Source organism: Cydia pomonella, chromosome 11 (assembly GCF_033807575.1).
Source record: "Cydia pomonella isolate Wapato2018A chromosome 11, ilCydPomo1, whole genome shotgun sequence".
Taxonomy (NCBI): Eukaryota; Metazoa; Arthropoda; class Insecta; order Lepidoptera; family Tortricidae; genus Cydia; species Cydia pomonella.
Window position 1 is genome coordinate 13,915,792 of NC_084713.1, and position 16,608 is coordinate 13,932,399.

At 32.6% G+C, this 16,608-nt stretch overlaps 1 protein-coding gene across 1 annotated transcript in view; it reads left to right on the forward strand.

Annotated features, from left to right (window-relative positions):
- Positions 1–16,608, forward strand: part of LOC133522932 (glutamate receptor ionotropic, kainate 2-like) — a 116,702-nt gene that overhangs the window by 83,404 nt on the left and 16,690 nt on the right. The window contains exon 2 of the mRNA XM_061858419.1: positions 16,367–16,479. Coding sequence (XP_061714403.1) covers positions 16,374–16,479 — 106 coding nt within the window. The 5' untranslated portion in view covers positions 16,367–16,373. The remainder of the gene's footprint in view (positions 1–16,366; positions 16,480–16,608) is intronic.

Here is a 16,608-nt window from a genome sequence, read left to right on the forward strand (position 1 = left end):
GAGTACTTATAGGTTAAACAATGCTTTTATATTATCGTTAATAGTATTGACATTGCGACCTCATGTTGAATGGTTCGAAATCACTAGTTAGTCTTTTGCAACGAGGTGTCCTGAGCGCTTCTCTCCGCAGTGCAATTTGTAAAAATGGGAGAGTGCTCTACTTCACATTTTGTGCAACTATCCAAAAGGATTTTTGTGCCTCAAGAGTGGCCTATCAAAGGAATAGAAACATTTATTCTAAAACTAACTGAGACGATTATCGATAATGCTCCTTCCGATAATTTTATCGTTTTACAAGTGCATAATATACCTACGGCGTTGGTGCGAGATGGAATGTACGAAACATGTTACTTCTTCGAAACAATCTCCAAACCGTAAGTAGTTGTTGCAACCCTAAAAGTGAATTTGCAGACATTGAATGTTTTAATGGTGGGGTTGCAGATTTCAGATCGATGCATATGTGATTGATGTTGTGTTTGGAAAAAATAATATGTCACCTAATTCCTTGGTATCAGAAGATTCAACTACAGATGAGACTTCATTAGATGACTACATTATTATCACCCACCAAAGCGAGAATAGAACAGCTTATCATTTGATAGCTGCTGAAGAAAAGTGAGTTTATATAGTTCTGTGCCAGCTGTTTGACTTATAAATTTACTGAACTACTGATATATTTTTAGTGTACGAGCAGTAAGCTCTGAAATAAGAACAGAGTTTGAGACGCAACAATTTTCGGCTCAATGTGCTAAAAGGTAATGTAGCATTTTATTCAAACTTATGTTTAAAAACTGTTTCTTCTAAGGATTTACTACATTGTTTGTTACAGGCGAGCAACGGAATGTGATATTCTGCTTTTTCTCGTGGCTGTGGCAATAGCTGGATTAGTTTACACGATCGTGATGATTAAAATCTCCGATTGATGTAACGGAACTTTGTGACATGAAATTTTAAAAATAAAACAATTTACATAACTGCATGTTTATTGGTGATAAAAAACAATCAAATTATTCTTCTGTCGTCCTTAGCCTCGAATTGTAATTCATTTGAGGGTCAAGTTCAATACCAACCGGCAACTAATGTAAAACAAAAGCCCATTGTATTGACAAAAGAAGAAATTAAAAACTCAAACCAAATAGTTGTTCAACTTTTGTTTCTTATGTGTACAAAGTCAGATACATCATGAAATATTTATCATCTGGTTCGAAGCTATAGTCTTCACACATGCGAAACCAAAGTATATCATTGTAGAAAACCATCACAGCTTTCAATTCTTCAATTTCCACAGTTGTGCCAATAAAAGTCCCATAGGATTTCCACTGGTTCAAAATATTACTATGCAAAATGATCTCTAATAGGGCTTGCGGATAATTTTCCCACTTCTCTGGTAGCATACACACATAAGTGATTTCCATATTAAACACTTTTTACTTCACAACACTGTTCAAACAAATGTAAATAAAAAAATTTTCCGGCACTTTTAACGTTAGTGAATAAAACCGCTCAACTTATCCCTGTGAACCCCGAACACTGAGTAATAGACGGGAGTGCTATTGATTATATTGAATGTTAATTTATTCTAGATTTTATCACTTGGTTAGCTCGAAAAGAGAATTATGTTAATCTGTTTAACGGAATGACAACAAAGAACTCAACGCTTTAAATAACTTGACCTCAAAACGACTCTCAAACCTGCGTCACATGATTTTCATCCACGTGCGAATGAATTGATACTAAACTTTTATTCATATTAATGCTGTTTTTCATGTCCCGTTTATCGGGGAAATAACCCACGCTTCTGATAACACTGGTTTTATGGAATTTGTTTCGCCTTTTGTCTAAATAATTCATGACCTCTGACATTGTTATTTTATTTACAAAAGCAATTCCGTTTATTGGCGAATAACAAGTAGAGCACGAACAAACATCGTTCCGTCTTTTTCACCCTTCTAGTATGTAATTAATTGCGAACTTTTATCAAAGCAGTTGTTCTCCTACATCCGCGGCAATAAGTATTTGCGCTCGAGAATAATTATTTTTGCCTAAAGAATATATTCACAAGCTGGTAATTAAAAAAGGTAATATGCTCAATATATGTTATATAGTATTTTAATATCATTTCAGTACACTGTGCTCCCGCACGGAAAAATATGTAGGTATGCAAAAAATATACGTGAAAATATACTTCGCATCTATTTTTTTTGCGCATAAATATATGCGACATATATTTTGGCAAATATATATTAACATCTCTTCTTGTTTGCAGAGTATGGATGTAACTCAAAAACAGTTTTGTGTAGTTAAATTTCGAGAAATGCTGTTTTTGGATACTGAAGAATACCAATTAGTACCATCCACATGGATTATATCGGGTTCTAAAAAAGAAGCTATGATAGCCTTCCCATTAATGAACCGAACAAAACTTTCAAATATTGTACAAAAGAGGGTACCACCTAGTCATAAGTGGCTGACTTTTCCTGCTAGTATCGAATATGCATGTGGTGAGTATGTTACATAATTCTTAAAAATTTGAAGACAAATAAAATGCCAATATGCTAATTTTTTTTTGTTGCAGATGATTTTGAAAAGGCGAATATTGCTTTAGATTTGATACAATAACAGTTGATAGATTTTATAGAAGTCATAGAGTGGAGTGAAAGGTAAAATGCTTTAATGGAGAAGATGATGTTTTTGTTTACATGTTTTATATGCAAGTATTTAGTTTATTGAAATAAATTATACCATGTTTCAGTCGTTTCAATTGTTTGATTAAGTGTCCTTGATTAAAATTGAGCCATCAATAGAAACCAATTTAATATCAATTGCTCCCAATATTGTTACGTTCGAGTAGGCTGCTCTCTGTGACATAATTGAAGAAAACTTTCCGCAATACTCAGTGTAAAAACAATAAACTCTAGTTTTACATCCAAAGTTCCTTAAAAAATCTTCTGTCCATTCCATAACATTCTGTAAAGTTGCTTTTGCCCTGTCTATACCATACATCCCTTTTTTAGCGCTCCTACGCATGCGCGTATATATCTATATTATACGCGAGCAGGCTGTAGCGTTCGTGACTATACTGTAGCAGGAAATCAAATAGCGCTAGGCAACAGTGTACTGCCATTATCAATATTTAGCCATTAGCAACCTTTATTTAGTTAATGAATAATAAAATCCTAACAAAAACAGTTTCACTGTAAAGAGTCGCACCAAGTCCACGTTCATAAGACTTATTTTAATAACATTAATTCTTCACAAAAAGATGTGAAATAAAAAATAACACCAAGTGACAGATATAACGTAAAAAAATTTGAAAAAAGTTTTTATTGAAAACTGAAAAATTAAAAAAAATATTTGTTGAAAGTACTTGGTGTGCGTTTTAATAGGATTTATAAATTTTGAAAAAATTTATGGTTTCAATAACGCACGCCAAGTACTTTCAACAAATATTTTTTTTAATTTTTCAGTTTTCAATAAAAACTTTTTTCAAATTTTTTTACGTTATATCTGTCACTTGGTGTTATTTTTTATTTCACATCTTTTTGTGAAGAATTAATGTTATTAAAATAAGTCTTATGAACGTGGACTTGGTGCGACTCTTTACAGTGAAACTGTTTTTGTTAGGATTTCATATCTTTTTGTAAAGAACAATTTATTACTTTATAAATAGTCTTGAAAATGTAAATGTAAACTAAATCCAATTTTTTGCATTGAAACTGTTCTAGATGAGATACTAATATTGATTGATATTTTTATCAATTTATTTTTAATTTTCTCAAAGCTAAATAATTTCGATGAAAATTTTAAAATTTTTTTTAAGTATTTTACTATAAAAAAGTTTGCAACCATCAAAGAATGAAAAGTTCAAAAAATATTTTTTAAATAGTTTTTTTACGTGTTTAATACTAATAAGTCGAGTTAGAAGTTTTCTAATTATTATCATTAAATATTATATTAATTATTATATGATATTCATTTCATTTAGAACTAAATGAGAAAATGCAAATAAAATTAAGTTTTAAATATTTCGCGGTATATTTTTTATTCACTGAAATGCGCATGCGTCATGACGAAATGAGTTAGAACATAGGTAAAGAAGAGATCAATTAGCTCTTGCAAAAGTGCTACACTTCATGTGAGTAATCGCGGCGCACTCTATTGCGTATAAATGGAAACGTTAATTTTTGATTTTAGAATCGGGTTTCTTGTCTACTTATAGAATTACAGCTTGTAAGGATTTTTTATAGTTTATGAATGTCAGATTTTGTCCTGAAAAAAGTTCTCTGACTAAAAATTTACGTTGCTATAGTATGTGCTGGTAAAATTTAATAATTAAAAATAGATTTCATTATAAAATTTGATTAAAACTGAATTATTACAGTTTAATAAATGCTTAGTTATTTTTAAAAAGCATATCTTTCAACATAAATTTATTTTATATTATATAAAATTTCTAACCCTAAAAAAGTGTTCTGCTTACGGTATAGAGACTCGGTTTTCGCGCGCTTCGCTTTTTCGAACGGTACTTGGTGCGCAGACTCGACCGAGTCTGTTGATTACAATATAGTTATAAAACCAATACTAATAATAATACTTGCAGACGTCTGAAGGTTTTACATTGTTTATTTCTTATTGGAGAAATAGTATTGACACAGCTGGCGGTTTTTCCACTCGATCGAAACATAATAAGAACATTTTATGAATAAATAATTGTATCATAAGGTAGACATTGAAATACACGATAATATTAAATAGTTCTTGGCTGACCGATAACTTTGTTTTTATAAACATGAGATAATGTTTGATAAGGCTCGTTCTCATTAATATAAATGCGAATATGAGTTTGTTCGTTACAATAAGGCCAGAAAGGCTGAACAGATCCAGATGAAATTTGGTATAGTTCAGTACAATAGTATACAGTATACAGTAAATATTCCGCATGGAAAAATAATATTTCAATTCCATATGAACAAAGTCGCGGGTAACTGCTAGTAGTTGAATAAACTTATCTATAACATAATGCAGAGTCATTGCAAATTTAAAAAACCAGTTGTTCATTACTGTGCTTTCATAGCTCGTAAATAATGATTCATAATTTATTCAACACGTAAAGTATTCCATTGACCGTTTGATTATTCTATCGGTAGTTCTAAATATGACGCAGTTCTTGCGAAGCATGATCGCAAACTGAACGATCTATAGCTATCTCTCTCTCCTACAACCTCGAAACCTCTGCTTAAAACGATGTGTAGCACTAAAAATAAACCAGTAATTTTCCTTGTTGCTGGTGATATCAGTCGTATTACCTTGGAATAAATACAAAATTTTACTATTGAGTATTGCTGAAGAGTTCAATGCTAAAGTTAAAACTAAGGTGACTTGTGAAGATATTCAAATACTTAAATGGTACGTAGCTTCAAGGAATTAGCTAGTGTCCTAGATAGTGTTTATAATTAATCATTTTTACGATTTATTTTAGATGATTCCAGAAAACTTAAAGTATTATGTGGCCGAGTTGTCAGAGAATTCGTTAAAAGGCTTAGATAAATACGTTTGTATTCTTTGTTCTTGGATAAAATTCCGCGAGACAGCTAATGGTGAAGTTTTAATTAAGTATCCAATGGAAGATAAATCAATAACTAAGAGACGTGTTATGAATAGAGAAGAATCTTCAGATGACTGGCCGGTTTTTTCAGCGGAAATAAAACTTGGCACAAGTAAGTTTTGATTATTTATCAATTTTTTGGGCTTGTACTGTCCTAAAACCGAACGTCATAGTTTCGAATAGAAGAATTTTGGCCACGTTAATCGATTATTATGAAACATTCCACTGTGAGGCCATTTTTAGGTTACGCGCATAGATAACGTTTATCTAATTTGAATATACGTTTTATTTGGCTTTTATTTTTACAGATTCCTACAAAGAAGCGATTGATTACATTAAGATACTAAACAAAATATCTAAACAAGAAAGCAACAAAATAGTTGAAGGTACGTATAATTTTGTTAAAATATACGGAAAAAATAGTTATGTAAAATTGACAGAGAAATCTGTTGAATTTTATAAATTATCTGTAAATTTTACATAACTGTTTTTTCCGTGTATTCTTAATATAAATATTTCTTCATATAAATGCAAACATATATGAGCCAAAATATATGCCCGCACGGAAAAATATGTATGCGAAAAATATACGTGAAAATATATGTCACATATTTTTATTTTGCGCACATGTATTTTATATATGTGACATATATGTCGCATCTATTTTTTACATATATTTTTTTTCATGCGGGTGAGCTCAAAAACGTCGTAATAAGCAAAATTTTCAGCGCTTTGCGATTGAAATTAGCGGAAAGTTACAAAGAGTGAACCCTTTTACTAATTTTTGTTTTGCAATCACTGATAGAATTTACTTTCAGGTGTACCATCAACATCGAGCCAAACTTCTGAAACAAACGTTCAAACAATTTCATCTTCATTGAGCGATAACGTGAAGCCACTGAGTAATCCAAGCTCTGAACAAGAATTGACTGCTTCTAAAAAATGTCAAGAAGAAACTAAAGACGAAGATTCATCCCGGAAATTTAAAAGATATTTCACAAGACTGACAAGTAAAATGTCTTCGCCAGCCAATACTGTTAGTGTAGATCAAACTGTGGAAAATAATTCCTCGGAAACTAGCAGTTGTAGTAAATATAGCGTTAAAGATAACCAAAAACAAGACTCAGTGAATATTTGTGAAGAGTTTACAGATGATTTTATACTGCGACAAGCTTTACGAGAGGTTTTGGGTGATAATTACAAAGAAAAAATAGGTATGCTCTATGCGGAGTATCGCAAGCGCTATACAATGTTTCAAATGTTATGCCACGATGCTCTTCAACACTGCAAAATATTCGAGGAATTGAAAAAGATATCTGATGGTGGCAATGATGATCAGGAAGTAACTTCAAATGAAAAAAAGAAAGTTACTTGGTCAGGGACACAAAATAATGATGATATGGATGTAACAGAAGAAGATAATAACATTGAAAGTACAAATAATCCATCAGATAAAATTCGTGGTCAAGCGCGCAAGTTTACTTTGCCACCAGAGTATGACCCCGAGGACTCTAAATGGACCTTAAAGCACCGTGAGTACAAAAAAGGTCTCGTTGAATTAACACCAAATTCTCATATTTACGTGGACGCAATTAAACTGAGCAATTGCAAAAGAATGTCCAAGGACAGTAAAACCTTAGCAAGGATGTTACTGCTAGAAGTATTTCGCAAGAGCGCGTTGAGTATATGCTCACTAACTGGGAAAAAGGCTAATGCATTTGACCTTACTGGAACAACTGTGAGGCCCGGGCTGGATGAACATGCAAGAAATGTCTTACTGAACTTCGTTGAGCAGTATGCAATTGATCAAAAGTGGGTTTATTGGGATAGGCCTACAATTTTGAACAGTCTACGTAATAAAATGCAAGAGATGAGAGGGAAATGTGGATGAAAAGATTTCGTATATAATTAAAAACAGTGTTTAATTATTTTTAACATAGTAAATGGTTGATGACTTTGTGTATTTTAGTTTCCTTATTTTGTACTCGTAACATGTAATTGTGGCATATGTGGAATATGTGTCGCATAGATAATGTATATAATTATGCAGAAAAAATAGATGTTTTTTTCGTTTGATTGTTACAACCCTACTTAGTGGCGGTGAATATCTTCTTAAAACTGGGACTCATTAATTACATCAATTTTTATTAGTACTAGATTATTATAGCTCATAATGAACTAGAAAAGCATCAAAATCATGACAAAACATCGACATGATTAAAAGTAATCATGATGCGCATAATTTTTTTGCGATAATATCTAACAGAAAATTCCAAATTATTAGCATGAGTCACCTCTGCCCGCTCGTAAATGCATTTAATGTTTTCAAAGTCTTGTTTCTATGTCCCAAATTATATCTTGTTTACTTAAATGGATTGCGTCATCGCTGGAGGTCAAAATAGAAGCGATAGTGACGATCAACTGCTGCGCACGTTAATGCATAAGATGAAAGAGACAGCTGTATCGAGTTTGTTTCGTATCCTACCCAAACGATGTTGACGCAGTATCGTCCGCAGTCGGATGACGGAAGGACGCTTACAGTATTAAAATTCGTGATTTACGTGTTGGTAATCGTGAAAACAACAACGAAAGGTCAGTAAGTATAGATTGTTTATTAAAATAAATGTTTATTTTTCATTGTTTACATATCTTCTTTAGAGAAAATAACTTCTGTGTACGTAGTTCTGCGCATTTGATTCCGCGAAAAATTTTCAAAAGTAAAATAATTGAATTCTCTCAAGAATTTTCATTTCATCACGTAAATTATAGGGGAGGGTGGGGCAAGACGGCCCACCTGGGGCAAGAAGGCCCACCTCAAAAATCGACCAAAAATTTTTTTTTCTAATTTTCTTCTAATTACCTCGAATTCGTGTTATTTACTCCTTTTTACACCTTTACGTAGAAGTAGGAGCAAAATGAATCATTCAAATATTCTAAAAAAAGTTTTTCTATACTTTGATGGCCAAATTAAGATTTTTTTAATAAACTATTCCATTTTTTTGGCTGATTCTATAGATCTGAGAGAAAATAAACTAACATACTTTGTATACTTTAACTTTCGAACAGTTTGACCGATCAGAACGAAATAATCGGCATTCGGAGGTATTTACCGAATTTGGATTTTCTATACTTTTGGAAGCAATTTGAACCGGTATATTCTGGGAAATCTCATGAATAAAAATTTTGAGAAAGTATTTTTTCAGAATAACTTTCAAACGACTCTACCGATGGACTCCAAAAACTGAACAGCTCTGAACCTTGAAAAACCGTGTGGATTGCCACTGTTCCCGTTAAAATTTGTTGATTCATTTGTGAAATATCGTGAATAAAAAATTTCGAAAGAAGTGTTTTCCTGAAATACTCCGAAATTTTTGGACTGTCCATTTTATGCTCGAGATTATTTCGGCTGCTGAATTTCAAAACACAGTAAGGGACAAATTTTTCAAAATTATTTTTTTAGGATTTATCGTTCTAATAGAGTCATGCGAACATAATTAAATTAAAATTCAAATTTTATCCCTTACTCTCTTAAATCGAAATAGTGGTTTTCCACTTGAAATAGTGACTATTGACTATTTGGTAGTCCAAAACATACTACTATTTGAAATAGTAGTATACTTTGGACTACTAAATAGTCAATAGTCACTATTTCAAGTGGAAAACCACTATTTCGATTTAAGAGAGTACTGTATTTTGAGATTGAGCAGAGGATTTTAAGAGCCGCGTCAAATGCTGCTGGGAAAGGTAATGTCACACTTAGAATAAATCAAAAGTAGCAAATATATTAAAAAAACATTCAGTATATGCGTTGAAAAAGTGTATCAATAAAAAATAAAGACAAAATTATGAACAAATGGATGAAAAAAGAAAATGTTTTATTTAATAAAAAAAAAAATTTTAAGGTATTTTATACCAAAACGATCATTTTTGGACCCGATTTAGCTGAAAATTTTTCTCAGAATTTTTTCAAATTTTTTACATAATCCAAGAAATGTTATGAGTTTAAAAAAAATTTTTTTATTAATATTTCTGTTAAGTATGTAATATAATTTTTTTGAGTTGTAAAAAAGTAAGTACAATTGTCAAGGAGAAAAATAAATATTTTTTAGGATGAAAATAATTAAACCGTGAAAAAAAAAAAAATTATCATTTTTCGGAGGTGACAGCATGACATGACAGCTGAATACTTGGGTGACGAAGATGACTAAGAAATATTCTGCAAAGGCAAAAGGTTAACGATGTAGTTTTGTATTTATATAGTCGTTAATAAATGCCATATCATCTTTAACTTATACGTTTTATTTACATCCGTTTTTTGTTTCGTTGAACGTCTGTCTGGCAAAAAATTGTGTGTCAGCTCCGACGCACGACTGGAGTTTACTCCTTAAGTTCGATAGTCTAACCAGGCGCAAAAAGAGTTTATTTAACTTAAAAAAGATTGATACTGTATGAAAGGGTAAATTAACAAATTAATGAAAATAATAAACATATATAAATATATATTTATTCATTTCATATACATTTATTATAACTAATCGACGAAATATTTTACATTAAACTTTTTACAATAGTCAATAATAGTTATTTGAAAATACTTTCAGTTCACTTTAGCGGAACACAATGATAAAGATTAAAACTTCACAATAACAATATTAATTATTGATATTTATAATAAAAACAGCAATATAAGTATGTCGACACTGATAGAAATAAACAAACCCGATAACATATAGGTATAGTCGCTTTGCAGTATACCCTATGCACGTATCCCTATGCCCTACACTCACAACCAAATTAGAAAGTTGTACAGTATAGGATGCGCACCAAAAACGTAACGAAGTCATTCATTGATAGATTTTACTCCTCACATTTTTCTCATACCGAGCCCCTTATATATACAAATCGATTCTTAAGGAGTAAACTCCAATAAACTCCAATAACAGTGTGACCTATCCAAATGACATTGACTCCGTATCACAAGCAGTCAGATAGCGGACAGACACCTGCAATATTAGTTAGTGATTTTTGAGTTTAAGTCGAGTGAACAGATCAAAAAGGTCAGTATGTAGATTGTGGTACTAAAAATAAAAATTACGTCTTAGTTCAATAGAATTCTATTCATTGTTTACATTTCTTCTCACTATATTTTAATAAGCTGTAAAATTCAAGTCAAAAATGACAGTTTTTAAAGCTTTGAGAAATTTTACTGCAACTTTATGTGAAGATTACTTATCAACTTAACTCTTAAAAAAAGATTGTTATAATGTATTCATATGAGTTTTTATTGACACATATGACGTAATGTATTTACATAATTTCTACAGTGAATTATAATAAGGCCTAAATAGCGTATAAAACATCTATAAAGAATTAATAAATAAATAATAAATTTATAAATGTTACAGCTTTTATAATAGTGAATAAAAATAATGAACAAAATTAAATAGCTAAATATCATATACTACAACATTATTCGCTCATAACAACCACTATACAGTAATATTAGTACTGTAAACTTCTTCACTGTTTATACGCGTTAATGTTCCTAACTTTTGACTTCGAAAACTTTCCTTGACATAGTTTATTTTGCTCGGGGCAAGAATAACAGTATGAGAATTCCATACAAGTGTTTGTCTTGACCCGGTGTTAGTCTTACCCCACCTTACCTTAATCAAAAGTTTCTTATTGGTGGAGTACGCGAGAGTACACCAATGCATGTATTGCGAGGGTTTGAACGAAATATACAACAACTGGGTTAAAAGTGGGTTAGGTATAGGTGTCTAGAGAAGCAAAGGTTTATATAGGTAAATGAGTATATACGAATGTAGAAAGTATAAAACCACAGATAAATATTATTCTAAGCTTACCATTACGTAAAGCGCCATACAGTTGACTCATTAAGTAAGAAAAAACCGGCTAAGTGCATGTCGAGCGATGTATAATGGAGGGATCCGTACTTTTTATGCGATATGTCAAAGTCATACAAGCAAAAGGGTGTAGTTTCGTGGCAGTTGCGTCCTTTGAACACGTTCACCGCTGAGCTACGGTCGTAGCGCTACATCGTAGCCGATAACAGGTTTCCCGGTATGTAGAGTAGACGGAAGGCTTCGTAGAGGCAAAACGATAACGTGTCGTGATTAGCGCTGAATGGGTTAATAAAAAGATAAGTTTTTAAGGAAAAAAACTTATAAATGGCTCAACCGATCTTAATCAGAACAATTTTCGTAGAAAGTATTGTTTTGATTAATTAAGCACTGGCTGGACGTCGAGATAGTGGACTTGGAAGAGAACAATCTCACACCTGAGGATGCCGAAGACCGGGAAAAGTGGAGAAGATTGAGTAGGAAAGCGGACCCAGGCGCTAGGCTGTGAAAACGCTAGGTTGAAGAAGAAGATTAAGCATTATTTTGAAACGTTTAGCAAAATTGTTTTGGACTAGCAATTATAGTAATTTAAAAGTATTGCATACTTAATCAAAAAGCTTTTTAAAAGCCTTAAAGTAGGTTTTAAACACCTATCGAATGATGAGCCACATTTTGACAATTACTGAAAAGTTTAGTTACCTGTACGGACTGTACTTTCCCCCCCCCCCCCCAATACAATTCTTATTAAAGTTTACTTAATAATTAATGATAACGAATGTAGACAGGATACTGAACTTTTATATGCATAGTCAAACACATTTGTAATTACCTCCAAAATCAAAATATCCACGTTTAACACGTTGAACGCCATGGGGGGCACCGGCGACCTCACGAAGTCAACTGCAACGCGCCATGGGGGGCACCGGTGACCTCGTGTTAAACCTGTTTTTAAGACGCTATCCTGCGCCGCGTGTAGCAGTTATAAGCAATGCGTTGTATGCAAGGGACCGGCATGGCGCTCGTTAGTAAAACGGTGGCTTGGGACGTAGGTGCAGTTAGTGACATAGTAGATTTGTTGAAAAAATGAAAAAAACAAGGCATTTTTTTCAAATCACAGCTTTAATTCTATAATTTATATAATTAAGTATTTGCAGGGGGATAGTTTTTAATTATTTATTTTAAGATTAGTTTTATTTATTTTTAGATTTAGATTTTAAGTTTTATATGTATTAAGTTCCTTATTCAATGTATAGTTAATACCTTTAAAATTATATATCAATATAATAAAAACAAAGTATTTGCAATAATTATATAATTAATAGAAATTAATTTCAATTATCTGGAGATACACGACAATTATCAAAAAATAAGAAAAAATAAATTTCCCAATGCAGACACACACCTGATACATGCATTCCACAAAAAAAACATAAAAACCCAAAATTAACAATAATAAACAAAAACAGCGTATCTTCTTGAACCAGTAGCAGGAATTGCCAAACCAAGCTATTGTCACACAATGCCAAAGCAGTTAAATTTTATATTATAAGCATATTTTAGCGGGTGCGAATGTGACAGTATAATGACCGGCACAGTGACCGGCGTGGCCGGCGGGGGGACCGGCGTGGCGTCATGGTAACGGTTTTTGAAATATGAACTTCACAGCGCCACGGGGGTCATCGGTGACCGCGAGTTTTTTTTTTTTAATAACTTTTTAACTAAACCTCCAATAACAAAATAAAATATATATCTATATACATATCAAAGTAATAATTGAATTTACATCAAGTTTTTTTTAAAGAAAAAATGAATATTTTGGTCTGGCGTTTAACGTGTTAAGTAAAAACTGGTACGACATAACCCACTCTCCCCTAATATCACAAAGTTAACATTTCTGCCACGTTGAAAACATTCATTGATTTAGACCTCCCTTTGCTCATAACCATCATATTATTATTGCTAACACAGCTTCAAAACCTTGTTCTAAGTACAAGGATTTCTCTATTTTCTGTTATAACTTGCAAATTGGAGCAAATTGCTAAAACTTTACGTAACGCGATTCCTAGTCGAAATGATTCATTAAAACTTAAATAGATGTTTTCACGAGCTCTGTTTTGAACGGGATATTTCAGGCGGAGAATTTTGCGACTTCCAGTAGAAACTTAAACAACAGTTACCATGTTCGGTTTGCTTGGGTTTTATTCCGAGAACACAGATTGCCTCACACAAGAAGACGCATACAGTTGTCTCCCTTGCCTGAGGCTTTATTGTGTCCATGACACAATGACATACTATCAATGACGTAAAATGTCTGTGATTGTAATGTAAGTGTAAATGCAATGTATGTTAAATTAAAAGGATCGTTTTTTATATTGACTATGTCGGTGGTAAACAAGCATACGGCCCGCCTGATGGTAAGCAGTGTCCGTATTAGCCTATGGACGCTTGCAACTCGAGAGGTGTTACATAAGCGTTGCCGACCCTAACACTCCATTTTATATATTATTTTCTGTAGCTAAAAACAGGTAATTTTCATATATGAGGCGTAGTGAAGCGCAGTGAAGGCCATGTGGTAAAAATCGCTCTAAACTTACCAGAACACAAGAGAGGTAGCGGCCGCCCGCTTGAGAGACCTTAAGAAAGCCCAATTAGCAAAACCGACAATCCGGGACCAACACGTGTGAGGAGACCCGACCCCAGAAGCCGGGAGCAGAGACGGACAAAGAAGAAGATATATTTATTTATTTTATTTATTTAAACTTTATTGCACACATAAAGAAAAATGTACAAATGGCGAACTTAATGTCAAAAGGCATTCTCTACCAGTCAACCATTGGGTCAAACAGAGACATTTGTGTATGTTGGTGCAGGAAAAAATAATAACAAATAATAAGGAAAAAATGAAACAGTCAAATAATATTAAAAATATATAAATAGTTAAATACTACTACTTATATTATGTATAAAAGATAGACTAATACATATAATTATGTACATATACATGATGGTGAACCTTATTTAAGTTCTTCTGACAGAAGATGCTTGCGAAGTAGTAGTTTGAAAACGGGTTTGCTTGGGGCTTGTCGAATAAAGAGAGGGAGGGAATTCCAGAGACGGATTGCCTCAACTGCGAAAGAGTTAGACATAAAACCAGTACGGTGAGAAGGAATCGAGAGTTTGACAGAACGGGAGGAACGGAGTTCACATCCTGGACGGGGGGTGATATAGACTGAAACGCACCGTAATTTACAATTGACCCTAATGAAGTATGCCATAAATTCAATTAATTTAACAATACAAGTTGTTCATTTTGTTTTATTCTACAGTGTTTTTGAATCCTGTGGTAACGTTTATAATTAAATAATAAAACTAAGAGAGCGCCGCCGGTGAGTGATCTAATAAAAGGAATCAACACCTTGGCGTTAATCCTGAGACTGTTTATTTTAAGTTTAATTCAACACTTTTAAACTTATTTAAAAGGAGTAGTTAGGGTTTTCAGATACCGAGTAGGTTATAAAGTTGCAAATGTTTCCAGCTAGGTCTTATTACATTTAAATTTAATATTTTCTGTTATTTCCAAAAGGAAATATTATATTTTATAAAAAAAACTAAGTCAACAAAAAAACATAATTATCAATTTCAGGATAGACATGCGACCTGATGTAAAGGAGAACAGCCAGACGTACGAAAGCATTTTTGCTCAAGTTGCAACAGAGATGTTTCGCTCTCGTTTTACGCTCGCTTTGTCAATAATTGTATAAAGTCTTCAATTACCTGAGTTCTGAATAAAAAGTACCTATGCAAAAAAAATTAAATGACTATCGGTTTAGAAATTTAATTAGTAGGAATCACTTTAACAAGTACGGAAAGTAGGATAATTGCAATGATTGGTGATAAATCACGTTTAAATTGACACGAACTGCGAATTACCTATTCGCAAGTGTATTGTACACCGTTTCACAGTACAATAACCCTTTAAATTTTCGATATAGGCACGGAAAGTGCTTATTTCCGCCGAAATTAGCACCATAGTTATGTACTGTAAACAAATTAAACTCACTTGAGTAGGTATGTAACATTTACCAACACGTCTCCACTTCCTAAATTTCTTCTCCTTTAAATTCAATGAGCACTAGTTAAAAGTAATTAAGTCGGCTTATCCTCAAAGGTCTGCAATTATCTTGAATTTTGCCTTATAATTTTGGCAACTCAAAGTCTAGCAAATTGTATTAGGAATTTCATCTTGCTATATGTTTCGTTTCTGTGAATTTATATAACATGCCATGTATAACAGGATTTTTTGTTTAAGGTAAATATAACGATGAAAATGTATACTTAACTAAGCTGGATTTTCTTACACTATATGCAGTATGGTAATAAATAATGAGCCCTGGAAGGAAAGTGCTTTAAAACCTTAAGTAAGCTCATTGCTTAAACGACGCATTCTTTTATTTTTTAAAGAAACAAAACTGTATTCAAGATTTTTAAAATTCGCTTGTCTGCCCGGGAATCGAACCGACTAAAAATTTCAAAAAATAAACACTCGCTATTTTATTCCACTAGTTGATACAGTTGATGTTAATGATAAATTTATTCCAAGAAACATTGGGACTTACACTCGTCTGTCGTACAAAACATCCATAACATCGCATATTTAGTACACAAGAATATTTTTAGACAAGCGAATTGTAAAAAATCTTTGAATGCAGTTATGAATCTTTTTAAAAATAAAAGATTTTTTTTAAGGAAAATGAGCTAACTTAAGGTTTTAAGGCACTTTCCCTCCAGGACCCATAAAATTTTCCCACCCTGCATATATGTATGTCCCCACATAATAAAACGTCTAAATCCGAAATAAACCGAAACCAGAAATCTAAAACTTTTTTTTCTGTTGCAGTGGGGGTATGTACATATACCAAAATACTCTACAAATTTGCGCTCCTGCAACAGCCCGGTGGAAATGGTTCAACTTAATCTGGAATATGATAGTGAATATCGCGCTTATAAACGGTTTGTTTTATTTATACTCACACACACTTGGACAGTAATAATGAGTAGAGTCCGTTTATGCTAATTTAGTTGCTGACTTGAACGGAACAAAGTGACGGAGTGTCATTATAATGTCATATTTCCGTAAAA